At 39.6% G+C, this 19,405-nt stretch overlaps 2 protein-coding genes across 2 annotated transcripts; one reads left to right on the top strand and one right to left on the bottom strand.

Annotated features, from left to right (window-relative positions):
• Positions 1 to 1,666: 1,666 nt before the first annotated feature.
• Positions 1,667 to 8,816, bottom strand: ak5l (adenylate kinase 5, like). The gene is made up of 9 exons (XM_041787034.1): positions 8,754 to 8,816; positions 6,136 to 6,324; positions 5,559 to 5,721; positions 3,835 to 3,969; positions 3,476 to 3,648; positions 3,275 to 3,388; positions 2,649 to 2,840; positions 2,003 to 2,087; positions 1,667 to 1,716 (listed from the first exon to the last, which is right to left on the bottom strand). The coding sequence occupies exons 1-9, from the start codon at positions 8,814 to 8,816 to the stop codon at positions 1,667 to 1,669; spliced, it is 1,164 nt and encodes a 387-aa protein (XP_041642968.1).
• Positions 8,817 to 11,092: 2,276 nt separating this feature from the next.
• gpsm1a (G protein signaling modulator 1a) lies at positions 11,093 to 18,267 on the top strand. Its single transcript, XM_041787699.1, has 4 exons — positions 11,093 to 11,178; positions 14,183 to 14,597; positions 15,688 to 15,885; positions 17,790 to 18,267. The coding sequence occupies exons 2-4, from the start codon at positions 14,247 to 14,249 to the stop codon at positions 18,027 to 18,029; spliced, it is 789 nt and encodes a 262-aa protein (XP_041643633.1). The 5' UTR covers positions 11,093 to 11,178; positions 14,183 to 14,246; the 3' UTR covers positions 18,030 to 18,267.
• Positions 18,268 to 19,405: the final 1,138 nt, after the last annotated feature.

The following is a 19,405-nucleotide window of genomic DNA, read 5'->3' as shown; positions in this document are numbered from 1 at the left end:
GTGGGCCAAAATACCTGCTGAGAGGTGCAGAGGTCTCACTGAAAGTTACAGAAATTGATTGCAGTGATTGCCTCAAAAGGTTGTGCAACAAAATATTAAGTTAAGGGTATCATCATTTTTGTCCAGGCCAGTTTCATGAGTTTGTTTTTTAAAATAATTCTGTTGAACCACAGTTCAAAAGCAATGTCTGATTTTCATTGGTTAATTTTCATTGAATTTTTATTTATTATCACTTATGTCAGATTCAAGTTATTTCTGTGACCATGGTGGGTTTTTCTTTCATTAACAGAGGGGTACCAACAATTTTGTCGACGTGTGTATGGTTCTTTGCCAGATAAAAGGTTAAAAAATCATCTGTAACTTTTATGAGGATAAACTTATCTCTCCTTGTGAAATGTGAAGAATTTTGGGAAAGAATCACATGAAACCAGTCAAGCCATTTAATCCCACTCATCCAAACACATTATTACATAAAACTTCTCTCACATAACACATACAATGCTGTAATATAGATCAACTCTACAAAAGTATGATCACAACCTTTACTCTTGAAACACACTGTGTCATTTTTTAAGCTTTGTTCTCATTTTTTTCACTTCTTGTAAAATCTACAGTTTACTTCAGTTTTCCTCCTTACTTGGATAAGATGTGGTCACACCCGTCATATATAAAATATTACATAACAGCAAGAGATAAAGACTGAACACTAAAAGGCTACGTTGTTTTTCATTTATTTATTTTTGACTATCTAGCAGTAGAGCACATTGACCAATCAACTAAAAATAAAAAAACCTGTACTATTAAACAGTAAAGTTGGATTAAATAACTATGGAAGTAAATCAGTGCCATCTCAGTTTGAATTTGAATTTCTAAAACAGAATTTTTTTAGCATCAAAATTGGATTTTGAATTTGAAAAACCATCAAATTACCACAGAATTATTTTTTTGCCAATGAGTTTTTTATCAAATGCTGGAGGTGGAGGAGCCTATCAGACAGCTGAAACCGCATAGGAGGATTAGATTAACCTTGGAGGTGGCTTCCGCTTCACGTTGGAGCAGCCGTTAAGCTGAATGAGAGTGGAGGTCTGAGAAAGTAGACACCCTCACTGAGGCACAATCTCCTCTGTTGGCTGACATTGCTGATGAAGCTTCGAGGGTCTCTGTCACATGACCGAGGGAGCGTAACCTGATTGGCTGGACGTTAGATCAATTCAGACAGGGATCGATTGCTTCTCCCTGGTTTACTCAGTCTCTTTTGATGCTGAAGTTGAATTTCTTGCTGTTGAATTTTTTGAGACATTGAATTTTTTTACACTGAATTTATTTTCGCATTGGATAAAAAATTCAGTGGCAAAAAAAATTCCCTGCTAATTTGATGGTTTTTCAAATTCAAAATCCAATTTTGATGCAAAAAAATTCAGTTTGAATTCAAATTCAAACTCAGATGGCACTGATTTACTTCCATAAATAACACTCAAACTACGTAGCTGTATTAATGATAATGATGATATCTTAGTTGTTGTTGAATTCTAGTGATGGACTAAGGGTCATGCTAGGGTCATGCACCAGAAATATGTGCGTGCCATTCTAATGGTCAGCATAGTATACAGTATGCTTTAAGTGTGTTAGCATGTGGTTTGGACTTAGTCCTTGTTGAAGTATTTTTTCAGTCGGATGGGACGGCTGCACTGCTGCATTCCAAAATATCACTAAGATCTGAAAGTACAAGAGAAAAAAAAAACAAAAAAAAGATAAATCAAGAAGTGTTTCTGATGTTGTGTTCGATACAATTAGTAATTGCCAACTGTGATTTGATCAAACTATAATGCTTTTGCACTCAAGAAATTAAATATAATTTCATTCCGCACATAAATTTCATGTATTAATTCTCAAAAGGAGTATAACCAGAAAACCGTTACGCATTACAATACTAACACTGTAATATTTGTATCTTATGTCTGCGGTTGGTTGCTAACTGTTCACTGAGTTAACCAGTTCGTACCTGATGACTCCTTTTGAGGCAGTTTTTCTCTGATGACAGAACTCAGATCTGCAAATACCTGGTCCTCATCTCGGTCTGCATCCACCTACAAATAATTATTCATAAGTCCAAGAGTAGGGTTGTGCTAAAATTTGAACAAAATCCCCAGATGCATTCTTAAAAAATGGTGCTCAGAAGATATAGGAGCCCCTTGACCTTTACCAAAATGTGGAAATTTTGTCTGAGTGGAAATTTATGCAATGTTTTGAAAAGAGATATAAAATAAGCTTTAAAAAGACAAAATACCATGCGTATAACCTTTAACAGCCTCCTTTATTTAGGACTATCATACCCACTGTCTTCAAAGCTCAGTGGAGCTTGAGCCTGACTTATAAAATAAGCTCACACTTTTGTAACCCATTGTTTAAGACTGATTTTGCTGCTTTGAATCAGTCTTTTTCAGGATTCAACCTAACATAAATGAGAGAGCTTTTCAGTAGCTGTGCATACAGTATACAAGCAGTGGAGGGTACCATGTCAAAGACTTTATCAAGAGGAATACGTGGCTCAGCAAGAATAACTGTCAGAAAGTAGTGCATGTGTGTAGGTGTACCAGGTGTTAGTAGGTGTACCATTTGTCAGGAATGAAATTGTGAAATTAGCCTACCTGTCTCAGCAGGTTTAGTTGTTTGTAGTATCTTCTCAATGAGATGATCTCTCTTTGAAATGTGTCAAGGCGTTTCCGCAGGGCATGGCTACTGTCTCCTAGAAGACCAAGCTCAGTGGCTCGCCTTTGCAGACGACAGCGCAGGGTATCATTGGAGCAGAGCAGGAGCATCACCAGGTCAGGAGAGCCAGTCTGAATACAGAGAGGCAGGAGGAACAGAATTAACATTTAATTGGTAATATTATCTTTTATTAGTCACCACTGTGTTATTTAATCAATTTATCGACTTGAGTATTGGTCTATGCAGGTTCATAATATCTTGTAGGCTAGTCTCTAACTGGGACTGGTCTCTCCTGAGCACTCTGCCTGTCCCCTGCAGACTTTGAGGCTGAACCCCAAACATTGTTTTCCTGAACTTGTCACCATTCATAATGGCCATGATAGCTGACAGGAAATTCATTTTTTACCACAAACCAAGAGGGTCTTTGACACTTATACACCTCAGCATTTTGAAGGGAGTCTGACTTGAAATCTGGTCCTTGTGAAAAACACAATCCAGAGCCAGACCAATCACAGACAAACACACTTTTGTCCACAAACTAGAGTAAACTCTAACTGGTCTGTACCTGTTCTTGGAAGCTGAGGGCCTGGTGGACATCTCTTGGGAATCCATCCACAATGAACCCCTTGACCTCCTGCTCACCAATCAGCTGTCGCCTTAGCTCTGAGATTGTCTCCTCCTGTGGACACACAAAGGTCATTACCGGTCAGGTGAAATTGTTCAGATTGACAGTTGATGGTTCAGGGTTAATGTCGCTGACTCTGACCTGTGGTCCCAGCTCTCCGTGACTCATCATTTGTGAAATAATTTCCCACTTCTTGCTGGGGGAGGCTTGGCTTAGCAGCTGCCTTCTGAGAAGCTCATCCAATGAGATGACTCTGAGGTTGAAGCTCTGAGCTAGCCTAGCTGCTTGACTTCCCTTCCCACTACCTGGACCACCTAACAGAAGAACAACAGTTATTCTCTTTCAATGCTGTCAGGTTCCACCTGGTCAGAGATCAATACATGTCATTACAAAAGCAGATGTTGAGCTGAACATCTGATTGGAGTTCAAAAAGGCTAAAAAACACTCTTAAGGGAACTAGTTTGAACATACATACAAACACAATACTAACATTCACTCACCAATAATAAAGATAATGATGGGGCATGGCTTTTGAGGAGGTTTGATGCTGACTTCCTGCTGGAGTCCAGAGCTTTCTGTCATATCAGAGTCAGAGTCGATGGAGAGCTGAGACTGGATTGTCAAGGGAGGAGGACCTGAGGTAATACAGAAGGATAGATAACATCATATTTCTGAAACGCTGACACTCCATAGGTATTTGCAAACCAAACTCCAAGAGACCTGGACCCCTTTGGAGACCCACATACCACTCTTTCATGAAATTAAAATGTGTGACAACCAACTTCTGGAAAATTGTATGAATTGAGAGCCAATCTCCCAGAGACCCGAACTCCAAGACAACTGCAATATTTGACAGGCAAACTCAACGAGAGAAGACTTTGAAAACAAACTCACGGGGAACTGTAGGCTTTTCAAGAACAAACCACTGAAGACCTTTAGTTTTGAAAAGGCAAACTTCAGACACTGTTTCAAAGTTCAAATCAAAAGAAAGAATACTGCCTCTTCATCAAGAGGCAAAATATCTTCAAGAGTTCAAAACAAGTCCAGTTATCTTTTCAGTATTTTGGATTTCAATTGCAATGCATCAATGCATCCTTTCATCCATCCATAACCCAAGCCTCACCAGTCTAGGTTATTGTTGGCAGGAGGCTATCAGCAGTGTTTTCTAGTTCCTCCTTGGGGATTTAGAGGCCTTCCCAGGCAAGAAGGGCTATATATTCCCTCTGGCCAGCTCTGGGTCTTCCCCAGTATCTTCTCCCAGTTGGATGTGGCTCAAAACCTACAAAAAATGTGATGGGGCATCCTAAGAAGACAGCTAAACCACCTCAATTGGTGGTCACGTACCAATGCTTGACCACAGTTAAGGGTTGGAAACTAGATCGACAGGTAAACTGAAAGCTTTGTCTTCAGGCTGAGCTTCTTCATTACCATGATGATTCGGTACAATGTCCCCATTACTGTTGATGTTGCTAGTCCATCTGTTAGTCTTATGATCAGTTTTAACCTCACTCATGAAAAAAACTGCCATGACCCAGGCCCAGGTGAGCAGAGGAAAATGGATGGATGGATCATGAGCAAGACCCTGAGATACCTGAAGTCCCTATAGCAAGACGTATTTCCTTTCTGGAGGGGGCAATCAATGGAACCTTTGGAAATCATAATGTCAACAAAATATGACGTTAAAGATCAAATCCCATCGCACTGAAGTCTGTAGAAGCAAGCTCTCGGAGACGTGAACTTTTTGAGAACCAAGAGAGTTTGAAGAACTAGACTTTCAGAGATCTTGTCTCTTTCAAAATAGAACTCCTAAAGATCTGAAGTCCATGATGAGATACATTTTGTAAAACTGATTTGTTTGAGAATGAAACCTGAAGAACGCTTTGGTCTATCAGAACCAAATACATAACTCAAAATTATAGAACTAACCAAACTCTAGAGAACTGGACTCTTGAAGAAAGAAAATCATCTGGATAACTTTAATCTTTGGGACCCATTCTCAGTGGTGATTGTAATCCAGTGGGACTAAGCTCTGACTGAACACCACCAGAAGAGGATTTCTGAAGACTGAAGAATCAGAGAACCAAAATCCTGCAGACCTAAATGTCCAGAGCCCTGAAATCCTGAACAACCAAACCCTCACTTAATCTACATCTAATGAAAATTTCAGGTTACTGGACTTGCAAAGAACAAATTCAAAGGTAAATCTCAGGATCCCATAGCTTACCTTCTGTGGTGACTGCAGTCTTTTCCTTGTCTTTGCTCCCCTCAGTAACGATAGGTGGAGGGCTTACTGTAGGCCCAGGTGGGCTCGGGGGGAGGAGTTTGGGATATTGTCCAGGAGCTGTTTGTTGGGGTCCAAATATAATTTCATTGTTAACAGAGGGAATCTGGGGTGCAAGTGGAGGCAGAACAGTTATTTTGGGCTTAACTGAGTAAGTTTGGGACCCAGAATGTGTAGGTGGAGCTTCAACGAATGCTGGGGGCATTATCCATGGGGTAGGAGCTGATGCTGGGGATTTTGGCAGTGTTGTTTGCAGTAAAAGGGGTATAGTTTGGGTTTTGGGGGATGAAGTTTGAGGTATAAGTGCTGATGCTTGGAGTATTGGGGGTGTTTTGTGGGGTTTTACTGAAAGTATAGATGTTTTGGGGGTAATCAGTGGTGTTATAGGAGATATCTGGGACATTGTTTGAAGTATTTGTGTTGTTGTAGAAGGCACAGCTGTTGTCTTGGGAGCTACAGGTGTACCATGTGGTGGTCTAGATGTTGCTCTTGGGGGTATATATGATGGTCTGGTCCGTACAAATGGTGCCTTTGGGGGCACACTTGTTGGACGAGGGGGTCCCTGACGAGGTTGGTGTTTCTCCAGGTGGATGAAGGTGTCCCAGTTTACAGCCTTGGGACCTCCAAGTTGTCTGGTTTTAATCAGGCAGCTGTGCAGGAAGCTGATTGGGTCCTCAGGATGGTGATATAAAAGACCTGTTAACAAACTCTGAGACAAAGATTAAAGTGAAATTAAAAGTCCAATGCTGTTTTCCCATCTGAGTTTACAAATGGGTTGGCATAAGTGGTTTCATCAGTAAAATACACCGTCTGTCTTCAATCTTCCCAAGTATAACATGTCTGTTCTTATAAATGTTATACTGGGTTGACCTCTGTTCCCTTACATCTCTTCTTTATTCTTTTTCTATATCAATGTTTGTTTAATCACACCAGGTTTCTTGGTGTGTTTAACAAGGAATGTTTAGAAGTAGAGTGAAGAAGTATTAAGCCAAAGAGGAGTTGGCTACTTCAACTGTTAAGGGACAGTTGTTCCATCCATCCATCCTGAAAGCAATCCAAGATGTCACTGGGTGAGAGGCAAGGTACACCCAGGACTGATCACCAGTCAATCACAGGTCACAGTTCACTGTTTGTTTTGTTTGAGGTTAAGTGGAGTAGAGTAGACTAGAGTAGAGTAGAGTACAGTAGAGCAGAGTAGAGTAGAGTAGAGCAGAGTAGAGTAAAGTAGAGCAGAGTAGAGTAGAGTAGAGTAGGGTAGCGTATTCTTGCTTAGCATAGAGTAGAAAAGAGTAGAGTAGTGAAGAGTAGAGCAGAGTAGACTGAAGAGTAACGTAGAGTAGAAAATGGAAGAGTAAAGTAGAGCAGAGTAGAATATAGAAGAGAGTTGAGTATAAAAGATTAGAGTTAAATAGAAGAGAGTACATTAGAGAAGAGTAGAGAAGAGTAGCATAGACATCAGTAGAGTTGAGTACAGTAGCATTGAGTAGAGTATGGAAGAGTAAAGTAGAAGAGAGTAGAGCAGAAAAGAGTAGAGAAGAGTAATGTAGTGTAGAGTAGAGCAAAGTAGAATAGAGTAGATTGAAGAGTAGCATAGAGTAGAAAATGGAAGAGTAAAGTAGAGCAGAGTATAGAAGAGAGTTGAGTAGAAGAGAGAAAAGTAGAGTACAGTAGAGAAGAGTAGAGTATGGTTTAGTTTGGTTAACTTGTTTAGTTGAGTTTAGTTCGGCTTGGTTGAGTTCAGTTTAGTTTGGTTATTTCAGTTTAGCTTAGTGTGGTTAACTTTAGTTTAGTTAGGCTAAGTTAAATAAAGTTTAGTTTAGCTAAGTTTGGTTAACTCTAGTTTAGTTTGATTTCGTTGAGCATAGTTCAGTTTAGTTTAGTTTAGTTTAGCTCAGTGTATTTAACTTTATTTTAGTTTAGCTTATTGTGGTTCACTTTAGTTCAGCTTAGTGTGGCTAACTTTAGTTTATTTTAGTTCAGCTTATTGTGGTTCACTTTAGTTCAGCTTAGTGTGGCTAACTTTAGTTTATTTTAGTTCAGCTTCTTTCGGTAAACTCTAGTGTAGTTTAGTTTAGCATACTTTGGGTAAGTGTTGTTTTGTTAACTTAGTGTGGTTACTTTTAGTTTAATTTGGCTTAGATGGTTAAGTTTAGCTTAGTGTTTCTAATTTAGTTTAGTTAAGTTTTATTTGAGTATATTTTCGTTAGCTACAATTCATGACTAAGAGTAAGCACAGTACTCTATGGGCACTAGTACTAGTACTCCAAACAACGTATACTACAAAAGAACTAATGACTGCAAATAAACACAGTTTTAAAACAGAACGTGTGTTTATCAAGATTTCTTGCTGTCTGACGCCATAATTTCAATGACCTGAAGGTTTTCAGTGTCTTGATAAATTAGAGGGACATGATGAAGTACTGCTTCTTCTTCTTCTCTCTCTCTCTCTCTCTCTCTCTCTCTCTCTCACTACCTCTCTGGTTCTGCAGCTCCTCAGGTCTCTTTCCATGGCCACTTCTATGATTTTAAGTGCGGTTACCTGAGAAACCAGCTAGTTGTATGCTAAAAGCAAATGTTACAGGCTAACTCTTAGCTCCAATCAGCGACAATTACAAACTCAGGGAGACCTTTTGTTTCTGCTGCCATCTTAAAACTGTCCTTTTTTTAAATTTTTTTTTTCAAAGGGGGTTTTCTTGTAATTTGGACTTGAATTATAATAATGGTTGTATAATTTTTCAGTCAGAAAAAAATAACAATAAAAAAGGAGAAATCAGCATGAGTCACCCAATCAGAGATGGCTATGTATGGAACATAAAACAAGAGCTTCTACCAGCTTCTTCCATATTTCAGACAGAGAACACATCTTTTAATAATCTGACAACATTTGATAGACACTGTCACTTGTGTACTCTAGATGCTCTAGAAGGAATTTATTCAAACACATTTTGTTGTAATAAAACATTAAAGACTGATTATAAATACATATTGGACATGAAATGTTGACATTTTTTGGTCAATAATGTGAAACAATTTATGCAACTTTTAAGCAAAGGTTTTGTTCAACTATATAGAAAACTTTTTTTTAAAAATTATAAATAAGCAAAGAAAGATAGGAACATGAATGTAAAGGTATCTCACCTCCAGCAGCTGAGGAAGGTGATGGTGAGAGAGGTAGTCCTTAACTTCTCTACTGTTCAACATCTTCCCGTTTTACTTCTGATCTCTGTCTTTTCTTTCTTGAATCTATCGATCTATCTATCAATCTATCTACCCTTCTGTCCTTTAAGCAGCTTCAGGAACACAGTGACAGTGTCTGAGTAAATGACAACAGTATCAGGTGGCAGGAGCTCTTGCCTTGGTAACATCTGTGTTTGTTCTTATTGCTTTTGTGCTAAAGTGGCTAATGAGCTGTTCAGACAGATCAGCATCAGTGTGACTTCATCATAGTGACACATGGTGGGAGATCAAAGAACTGCAGGTGCAGTGATAGACTGAACTAAAGATAGTCTAAGTCTGAGATGTCACTGAGTAAATATCACACTTGTTCACCTTGTGCACTATTTCTGAAGTGTAAAGTATTTTTTTTCTTCTTTAAAATTGACATATCATACCCCTTCTTCAGCTTTTATCACAGCCTCCAGTGCCCTAAATGAGATGTCTGTGCCTTGCTTTGGTCAACATTTACCAAGTACCAGAGGAGGTTTTTGACCCTGTATAAACCAGCTCTGAACAGCCTTTCTCAGAATACTCATTTTGAACAGGCCCCCTCACACCCCGCCCTCTCTTCCAAGGATGTGCAACCATGACCTCTGTACACTAGAGGTGTAATGGTTCACAGAGGTCATGGATTGGTTCATAACTGGGTTTTGAGGTCGCAGTTGGAGTTTGCTTGATCTCAGGTGTGGTTAAGTTGCATTGTAAGCATGTGTATGAAGGTTATAATATTTTTGGATTTTTCATTAGTTTCTATTTTTATTTTGTTTTCACTTTCTGTGTTCGATTTAAGTTTAGTTTTTATTAGTTTTGACTGCTGGTTTGTTAGTTTAGTTTAGTTTTTATTTTGCAAAAATGCTTTGTTTTAATTTAGTTTTTATTAGTTTTACATTTAGTTTTACTAAATGTAATTAAAGTTTTACATTTTAATTATTTTACGGATAAATGTCAGGGCTGAGTGAGCATCATACATTTTTAAAATATATTAAAACAGGCTACTCTTCATTTATCATTTATTTATTTAATGATGATGTTTGAATACAACTCCAGACATAAAACTACCACTAATTGAAGTCTTAACCAATCAGATCAGGCAATTTTACACTCCCCAGACTTGGTTGTCAGTGCCAGTCAGTATGGTTGTGTCAAAGACTAAAACGAAGAATATTTTGTCTCCATTTTTATTTTATTTTATTTTATTTTAGTTATTTTTGTAAGTGCACTATACAGTTTTAGTTAGTTTTTGTTTTTATGGTAAAGCTTAGTTTTTATTTCGTTTCAGTTTACTAAATTGATTTTTGAATTTTAGTTTTAGTTATTTAGTTAGTTTTAGTTAACTATAACAACCTTGCTGTGTATACAATGGCTGCTACTGCTGCAGCAATTAGCTGGGATGTAGCTGAAAAAAGTTGCAGATTAATCAGACCTTGACCACATTTCTTTGATAAAACAAGCACAGAGAGCTTCATTGAAAGCTTCTCTTAGCAGAGAAGATTTTTTTTGCAAGTCCCCCAACAGGCTAGTGTGTATAGCTCAAGTTTACACTGGAACTGTGCATGTTTGCTACCTCATTTTGTCTTGTTGCTCTGAAATGTAACCTGTTTGTCCAATCACCTTCTGAGAAATTTTCTAAAAGTCCCGCCCTTGGGAGGTTTCCCAGATGAATGGGATCCATGCAGCTGATATATGAAACATTCTATCTGTCAGGTTATGATTTTCACCAATCAGTCATTGAAATACCTGCAAAAATGACATTTTTTTACATCTATTGGCAAATGCACAGGAAAAAAAAATCAATTTTTGCTTTGATTTTTAAAATCTGAAATGTTTTTGAGAAACATTTCCTATATCACAATCTTAAGTGACCAAAAAGAACTTCTCAGAAACTGTACATCTGTTATGTTTGACTTTAAAAACTTTAACACACTTAAAACCAAGATTATGTATCTTAATGTGTGTGTTTAATAATGTTTGTTTTACTGTGTGTTTGTAAGTGTGAGGCCCACAGCAGCAGAGCGGCGTTTTCTGGGTTCGACTGAATGGATCTCAACAATGCAGGAATGTGTGTGTGTGTCTGTGTGTGTCTTTTGGAGGCAGGATTTGGAAGCCTCTCTTTGGTTGTTATGGAAACGGTGATGTAAGCCCAGAGGGGGAGTTTGCCCTCTCCCTTTTTTCATTGTGTGTGTGTTTGTGTATGTATGTGTGTCATAGAGCAAACGTGTATTGAGCCGTCGATGAACAGATTTCAAACTGTGGGTCGAAGGAAGCAGACGAAGGAAGGACTGAAACGGAGGAAAAAGGAGAGCGGTCAGCAGAAAGAAGAAGTGGAAGAAAACTTTCTGATGTTGAGGTGAAGTAACCCGGACACAAACTTTTTTAAACAGTTTAATGGATCAGTTTGATTCCTCTGTTTATTCAAACTGCTCATCAGAACTGTTAAAATAAACCATGCTTTCAGTGTCTCTCCTCTATTCTGCAGAGACACAAGTTAAAAACTTTCTGTTTATGAACTGACTGATTTGTTCTTAAATTTTGGACCCTCTGGGCTCCTGTTGGTGTGGTGCCACTGTTACTGTCTGTGTTTAGTTTTCTCTGATGACCACTAGATGATGCTGAAGACTTGTACTTTACTAACTGAATCCCTTAAAAGACACTGAACGCAGTGACACTGTTCATTAAGGCATTCATGTGTGTGTGCTAGAGAGTATGTGGGTGTCTTTTGTGTTGTAAATGTGATTAGACACTCTGTGGTTTTGTGTTGTTGTTGACCTACTTCTGCTGAGGCTGAATTAAAGCAGACCAGGGCTGGTCTACTTTCAGCTGAACTGTCTAAACCAGACTGCTTAAGAACCTGTAAGCTCTGTTTTTTAATGTAGTTTTTAATTTGGTTTCATTATTGTTCTCTGTACACTATGTGGAACATTAGAATACAGTTTCATTTGTCAGTATTATCAGAAAGAAACAGAGTGGTCATGTCATTATGTCAAAGAGAAAATATATTTATGACATCCATAGAAACCTTCAATGTCACCTCAGGCTTAAGCTCTATGTTGCATGTTTGCACAAAAAGTAAGGAAATGTGTATTTGGTAGATTATTTCTTTGTTGTAACAATGCTACTTGGTAATAATCTTATGTAATTGGAAAGTCTGTTTATTACCCTTTTAAATGGTACCACATTTGTAAGGAACATGCATTTGTAGGATGAGCAGCAGAACTGAGTATGTGGGCTTCACCTATGAAAATTTTGCCAAATCTTCTCTGCCAATGCCACACAGCTTATTTTAGATAGATATAGTCGTTTATTGTCATTGCATTGTAAAAACACAATGAAATTACCTTTGTCAGTCTCCTTTGAAGCACCAAACACAGTCACCCAAGTGGTGTTTAGAAATCCACAGCCTCACGTCATCCATTCTGCTGGCGAGGGAGCGGGAACCCGGCAGAAAGATGCTCAGTAGGACAGGATTGTATGGGGCCGCTCTTAGCCTAGCATGCAGCCTGGCTTGTTTGCCCTGCTTCCACCTTCTCGCACAATGCCGTCTCTGCCTCCTCCCCACCGGCTTTAAGTATCGTGCTGCTCCGCATCCTCCTCCTTTCAGTCTCCAAGTGCCCCGTTCTCCGAATTATCTCCGTCAGGAAAGATGTAAACTCTGTGGGCACGCTGTCAGTTCTGGTGTAAGTGTAGGGCTTTGTTTTGCTGCTAGTGATGGAGCGCCGTGCTGCTGCGTTCGTACGTGCCGCCCCATGCTACCTCAATAGGTAGCATTCAGTAGCCTCCTGGTGATCAGGCAGTGTTCTGTAGCAGTTACTGGCAGTTGTTGTTTGCTTTTAAGCTAGCCAGGAGGTGTAGATGAGACTGAGGTCCTCTTTTCACCTTTTTTGGGTTTGTCTTGAAGAAAATTTCCCATTCTTTCTCTTAGAGGTGTCCTGGACCATCCATCTCCATTTTTTTTTATAGGTTTCAACATATGTTGTCAACTCAATTGTGAAAAAGACCACAAGTCCAAGATATAACTCAAGAGTGCATCTTTCTTGCTGCCAACTGCTCTGGTTGCCCGGCAACATTTTCTACCGTTGACTCTTTCTTTATGTTGTTTGGTGGATTGGGTGATTGAAATCTGAAGAAACAAGATATATTGGCAATTAAACAATGTATTCATTTAACGAACAGGATCCTCAGTAGTGTTGATAACCATACACAGCCACAACTGCCTGGCACCTCCTCCTCATGCTGGTCAGCAGCCTGGTCACACACGGATATAGGATGGCATCCCATTCTTCAACCAGCATTTGTCATGTCAGACAATGTGTTGTGTTGGTCACTCTGGCACAAATAGCACATCCAAGATGATCCCACAAGTGTTCAATGGGGTTGAGGTCAGGACTGCTGGCAGGCTAGTCCTACCTCCCTACTCCCAAATTCTGGAGGTAGTCTCTGATAAACCCTGCTCAGTGGTGGTGAGCGTTGTGATCTTGGGGGATAGAGTTTGGTCCCAGACTGTGGAGATATGGGATTGCAAATGGTTGAAGAATCTCATCTCTCAATCAGGCACCTGGTTGTCAGCGCCTGGAGGTATCAGAAGCTCAAAATAAGAGTCAGTGGCCACAGAAGAATAAGCTGGTTGGCATTGGCAGGGAAGATATGTCACATTTTTCATGGGCGCAACCCACATACTCAGCTCTGCTGCTCATCCCACAAATGTATGCTCCTTACTAATACGGCACCATTTAAAAGGGAAATAAACAGGCTTTCCAACTTGATAAGATTTATTGCCACAATGCACTGTTACAACAAAGACATAAACTACCAAACCCAAATGTCTTTAATTCTAAATTTTAAAGTTTCAGCCGACATATGTTGGTTGAATACTAGAGCTAAAGTTTTGAGGCTCACGTAGTCCTTCAAGCCTGTTTTGGCTTAAAAGACAAGCTTTAAATGTCCTCTGGAGCAATCAATGTTTCCTGGAAGAAGGATTGCTATAAACCCTACAAGCACTCAGCTAAACAGTTTTATTACAACTGAAAGTCAGCCACAGCAGATGATGTCATACAACCAGCATTTAAACAGACATTTGTTTAATTTAACAGACACTAAAGCACATTAATTTACCACTAATCACCTGATATATGTATTCAAAGAACATGATCAGTGCATGAATCAAACATCTACATTTCTTGCAATCTGCAAATGACCGTTCAGTCAACAAAGGCCTCCCACTCTCTGCATACCTCCAGAGACTGCACTGCCAGCAGACTTCCCCAGACTTCTCTGATTTCTATCATTTCAAAACAGGGGAGACAATTCAGCCTTCATTCATCTCACTTCCTGTTCTTTTCTCCATCTAATCCCAGGATTAGCTCCACTCACTGATGAGAACAAGGATAATATCTCCACCAGTACTTCCACAGCTTCATTATGGCTGACAAAAAACTCCCTGGTGTACCTTCTCCCTCCTTGCCTTCACCCTCTCATCAGAATGGGAGAATCGGGGGGACAGGATCCAAAAGCTCTCCACAGCCCCACCATAATGGCAGCCTGGAGGCTAGACCAGGATACCACAGTCCTAGCAACAGCCGGGTAGCTGCACAGCATCAGTCTACACCCAGCAGCAGAACCTCAGCTTCTAGCTCACCCCTCAGAACCCTAGTAGGTCTTATGACTCCTGTGTCCAGTTCTGGTCCTGAAAGCAGCTCAACTAGACCACGGGGTCAGAGCCTTGCCTCTGCTTTGAGTTCCAGAGCCAGAACCGCAACATCCAGGAGCAAGGTAACTGTCATGTACTGCTGTAAAACAAAAGTGTCAAAGGAGACAAGTCAAAATGCTGGATGTTTAATCTGGATATGGATATCGGGGGGGGGGGGGGGTTGTACAATATGCTACTTTCAACGATGTACAGTAGATGTTTCTCTGTAGCACCAGTCTCTCAGACAAGCCAAGCATCTCTTTGACCACATCTTGTCCTTCAGGGTACCTCCCTCCTCTCCCTTTCCCTTTCAACCAGTGCAGCTGTTTGCACAACTCCCTGTTCAGATGAGCAGCCAATGTCAATTCAGGGCCTTTTGCTTGTTTTTTTAGATCAAAAGGCAATCTTTTCTTTTCTTTCTTCTTTTTTAGTTGTAGCCTTGTGAATCCCTGCTATTGTGCCTCTACAAACAGGGTGGATGAGTGGGTGACGGTCATGTCCTTTCTACCGCCCCACCAATCAAAACCACAATGTCAGACTGTGCATTACATAATCGCATGGAGGCTGCAGTCATTTTGTACTAAGCAACACTTGAAAAGTTTTTTTTAAAAAAGTACCTGCAGAAAGGCCTTTACGTTTATATTTTTAAAAAGGAAAAACTTACAGGAAAATTTTAAGTTATACTGAAAGCAGTGCTGTAAAGACACCAGGTTATGTGTTTTTTAATGCTACATGATATTCATGGAGAATTGCAACATTGTCCAGTGTAATCGCAATCACATATTATGACCAAATCGTGCAGCACTACTTCTCACACACACATACAATTACAAAAACATTTAAGACTCTGAGTGGAACATTAAAAAGCTTAAGGAAGCACCATCTTGTCCGTGTGAACAGAGCTGAGAGCAACAAACCCAGAAAGGCTTGGACTTCACACTTTTTTAATGAAGTAGTTATTTGACTATGCAATGTATACTCGATTTTTCTTTAAGTGATTCAATTAATTTTGCATGTTTTGCTCTCGTTGGTTTTAGTGCCAACAGTGTGGGGCAGATACTTATGTTGACTTTGCTACTTCAGTTTCTCTGTGTCCATAGGCCTCTTTGAACAGATATTTTCTTGCATTATCAAGTTTTTATAACCCATGGTTGGTCTTTGTTGTTGCTGTAGCGTAGGAGCAGCCAACAGGAGGAGCCTGAGGCCTTGTTGGACCTGATTTTGGAGTGCCAAGGTCAGAGACTCGATGACCAGAGAGCAAGTGTTAGCTTACTACCTGATCCTGGAGCAGCTGGTCTATGTGGAGCTTGCAGCCCTGACCAGCCAACCCTCCCCAGTCTGGACTTCTACTACATGCTCATACATTACCAGGTACCAGCATGACTTATGGATATGTCTTTTTCCAGCTGTGAGAAGCTTATTTACTCCTTTTTCTATTTTCTTCAAGATGCTACCCTTTGAACCTTGAGTTTTATTTAACTATATCATTAACCATAGTCCAATCTATGAGTGGAAGATGGAGATGGTTCCTGCGGTTTAATTAACCCGACTTTTAGTAGAGATATAGGTCAGGGCACAGGCCTCAAACTGGGTACATGGAGGAAAAGAGTTTGAACAAGAGAACAGGGTAAGATAAGCGCAGGGTAAAGGTCAAAACAGAGCAAACATTTAAATAAGGTACAAGACCGAAACGCTTTTGAATAGAATACAAACTTGAACACAGTACAAGGAAGAAAAATGTAAAGGCAAAGAAGGCAGGCAAGAAAATATTTAAGACAGCATAGGAAGAGCCCAAGACATTATACAGTAAAGATAGAGAACATGATATGGGTTTGAACAGGAAACACAAAGGAAGGGTGTGGATTTGGGACCAGGTAAAAGTTTGAACTTGAAACAAGTTATAAATAAGGTTACAGGAAGGAACAGGCAACAGATTTGAACTAGTCACAAGTTTAATTTGGTAAAAAAAAAAAAAAAAAAAAAAAAGCACAGAGGTTTGAAGAGGGCAAAGGTAGGGTGCATTATATAAATTTGAATAGCTCACAGGACAAGAAAAGCTACAAAGTTTGACAGGTAACAGGATCAAATCAGGATAGGATGTAGGTACAAACAGGGAAACTGTCTGGAAAGAGTACAGGATAACCCAAGAGGATCTGGCTGCAGACCTCTTTGGTGGGGTGTTTTGGGCTCATCGGTTGCAGACTTCTACAACAGGAAGTTAAGTGACGTAACCCAAGCTGAAACCAGAATGACATACTGAATGATGTAAGTTTTCTGCTCACTGTCAGAGGTAATGGTGGCTATTTTTCACAACAGCAGAATTTTATAAATAAAAATCAAAAATTTTAATTTAGCACAACATAAACTAAGGAAAACCCAAAGAGGGTTAGGTTTAGGCACCTGAACCCTAAAGTTTAGTGTCAGGGTTAGGGTACAGGAGATAAAATTAAAAAATGACACACAGAACACTAAGTAAAAACCCAACAAGGGTTGGTACGTCACTTCCTGCCCCACAGTCAAGGTCGGCCCATTGTAGAGATCTGCAACAGACGTGTCCAAAATGGTCCACCATAGGGGTCTACCACCACATCCCTCTCAGATAACCAGGTTACTGGAGGAAACAGGGTACTGGACATAATTTTACAGAAAGTGACATGATAAAGGTTTTGAAGAGGATGACGGTTTGAACAGGGTGTGAGAAGAAACATGGTAAGAGTTGTAACTGAATAAAGGAAGGAATGGGTCCAGAAAGGAATGGTGTATTGGTTTGAAAAGAGAAAAGAAATTGGGCAGGGTTTGAACAAAACATGGAAGTAGTTTCAGTGACATCTTGCAGTGGTTTCTAAAGAAGCATTTTGATGCTCAATGATGGCTGTCACCATTACATTGGACTGTCTTGGCTTTTGGAGCCAGCCTTAATTTAAAAAAAGACACTTTTTTACACTTCTGTGTTGGCTTCATTTTCATCATCAGAGGTCGGCACTTGGTCTGAGTGGGGTTAAGGAGGAAACAGGTGCAGGTTTTGGTCAGGCTACATGAAAGAACAAGGTGAAACAAGGGCATATGTTTGAGGAAGGAAAAGGCCATGGTTTGAACTGCTACTATTGTCCAGAAAGTCCCAGGGTTTGAGATTGCTGGTGGTGGAAAAAGACATCTGTACATGATGGGTTTTGCAGAAGGTCTGGACACATACAGTAAATTGGGGTGATTTTACTGGCCTTTCAGTCTAACTCTAAAATCTAACTTTGCATGTCTCGCCACCTGTCCCTAAACAGTCCGACAGGATGGAGGACCAGAGGTGCTCCCTTCCTGATCTTGAAGATGTGGTTGGTACACTTCCTGAGGGCCAGGATGATTTCTTCAGTTTAATACAGAGAGTTCAGTCCAGGAGAATGGACGAGCAGAGAGCCTCACTGTTGGTGACGCACGCTGAGGACGACACGCACATCAACCCTGCTAGCTCTTCTCCCCGTAACCATCATCAGCATCATCATCATCGCCAGGACCCTCAATGATGAAGATCAGAGTCTTAAAGTGTTCTTTAGAGACCCACACAGACAAATGTTGACTGATACCAGGTCGGGCACCATTCCCAAGTTTCAGACATTGGAAAAGTGTTTGGATCTTGTTTTTGGATGGACATTTTGAATGTTTAAATCTGTTATTATGAACTCATACACCAGAGACTGGCCTCAGTCAATGTGGAAACCATTATTACACTTCTAAGTTCAAACTGCAAAAAATAATATGGAAACCACACCCTAAAGGCACGATCTTAGTCTGGATGAATGGATTCTCATTGCATGACTGTATGGTTTGTTGACTGATTTAGTATTTCTGACCCTGGTAGTTTAAGGTTTCCATTCGTAGTGCTGTGGACTGGTAGTTGTCTTATATGGGTGTACACAAGGATTTTTATTTTAGTATTTTAAATGTACTAATATTTATGTTAAAGGATATTAATTCTTCTTATATGTACATCTTATGGACTCACATAGTGGGTCAAAAGCAGAAACCACACATTCAAATGGATTTGTTTTAAAGTTGGTAATAGAGGGATTTATAAGATACAGCAACAGTCATGTTTCCTTGCATGTCGCAATGAGTAGACCGCATAGAGAAATGTTTTTGTTTGGCATAAAGACTTTATCTGGAAGACCTGGAAGTTTGAATAACTTTTGTTGCATAAATTTACTGAAATAAACTTTATGAAAATTTTAAATTTTGTTTATCATCAATATTGTTGAAGTAATGGATAATTTAACTTTTTTTTAAGTGACAGCTGTTTGAAATTATCTCCCAAAAAGACAAGACATCAGGTCTCCTGAATCTATCTGCTTTTTTAGCACATGACACTAATATCTTCATAAATCCCAGGGTCACTTAGACCAGTGGTTCTCAAATGGTCTAGCCTCAGGACCCACCACCTCCTTAACAAGCAATTGCAACCTAACTTTCTGAAATCTTCAACAGATCAAATTTATGTAACAATGATGACTGAAGTTCGGATCTTATTTGGAGAAAAGATGTGCGTGAAAAATTGACAGGACAAGCATGTCACAAGAGAAACTCCAAACTGATATGCTTGCCTATAGTGTATTTTATTTCATTTCCCATGATGAGTTGTACATTCTTGTTGTTTTCTAGAGCAGCCTTTAAACTTTAGTATGTGGCCCAATTTAAACTCTGAAAAGGCTCTGGGGCTCACCAGAACTTTTATATGACCAGAACATAAGACTCAAATATATAATTCTATATTTTATTTTCATAAACAGAGAATTTCACCGCAAACGCTTGAAAGTGTTTGTGGGTACATAAATCAAAATTTATGAGCCTTTAATGCCTTTAATGTTGTTTTGATCAGCACATGCAAAGTCACCCAAATTGTCTT

Source organism: Cheilinus undulatus, linkage group 5, assembly GCF_018320785.1.
Source record: "Cheilinus undulatus linkage group 5, ASM1832078v1, whole genome shotgun sequence".
Taxonomy (NCBI): domain Eukaryota; kingdom Metazoa; phylum Chordata; class Actinopteri; order Labriformes; family Labridae; genus Cheilinus; species Cheilinus undulatus.
Note: the sequence above shows the minus strand (reverse complement) of the source record. Positions and strands in the feature narration are given on the sequence as shown.

Bases quoted from the DNA above. Each gene is read 5' to 3' on its own strand.
- ak5l (XM_041787034.1), bottom strand. From the start codon at position 8,816: ATGTTGAACAGTAGAGAAGTTAAGGACTACCTCTCTCACCATCACCTT. The intron at 6,325-8,753 runs GTGAGATACCTT...TCTTTGTCTCAG, and splicing joins ACCTTCCTCAGCTGCTGGAG to AGTTTGTTAACAGGTCTTTT. The intron at 3,970-5,558 runs GTAAGCTATGGG...GTATTACCTCAG, and splicing joins GACTGCAGTCACCACAGAAG to GTCCTCCTCCCTTGACAATC.
- gpsm1a (XM_041787699.1), top strand. From the start codon at position 14,247: ATGGCTGACAAAAAACTCCCTGGTGTACCTTCTCCCTCCTTGCCTTCA. The intron at 14,598-15,687 runs GTAACTGTCATG...TTGTTGCTGTAG, and splicing joins CCGCAACATCCAGGAGCAAG to CGTAGGAGCAGCCAACAGGA. The intron at 15,886-17,789 runs GTACCAGCATGA...GTCCCTAAACAG, and splicing joins ACATGCTCATACATTACCAG to TCCGACAGGATGGAGGACCA.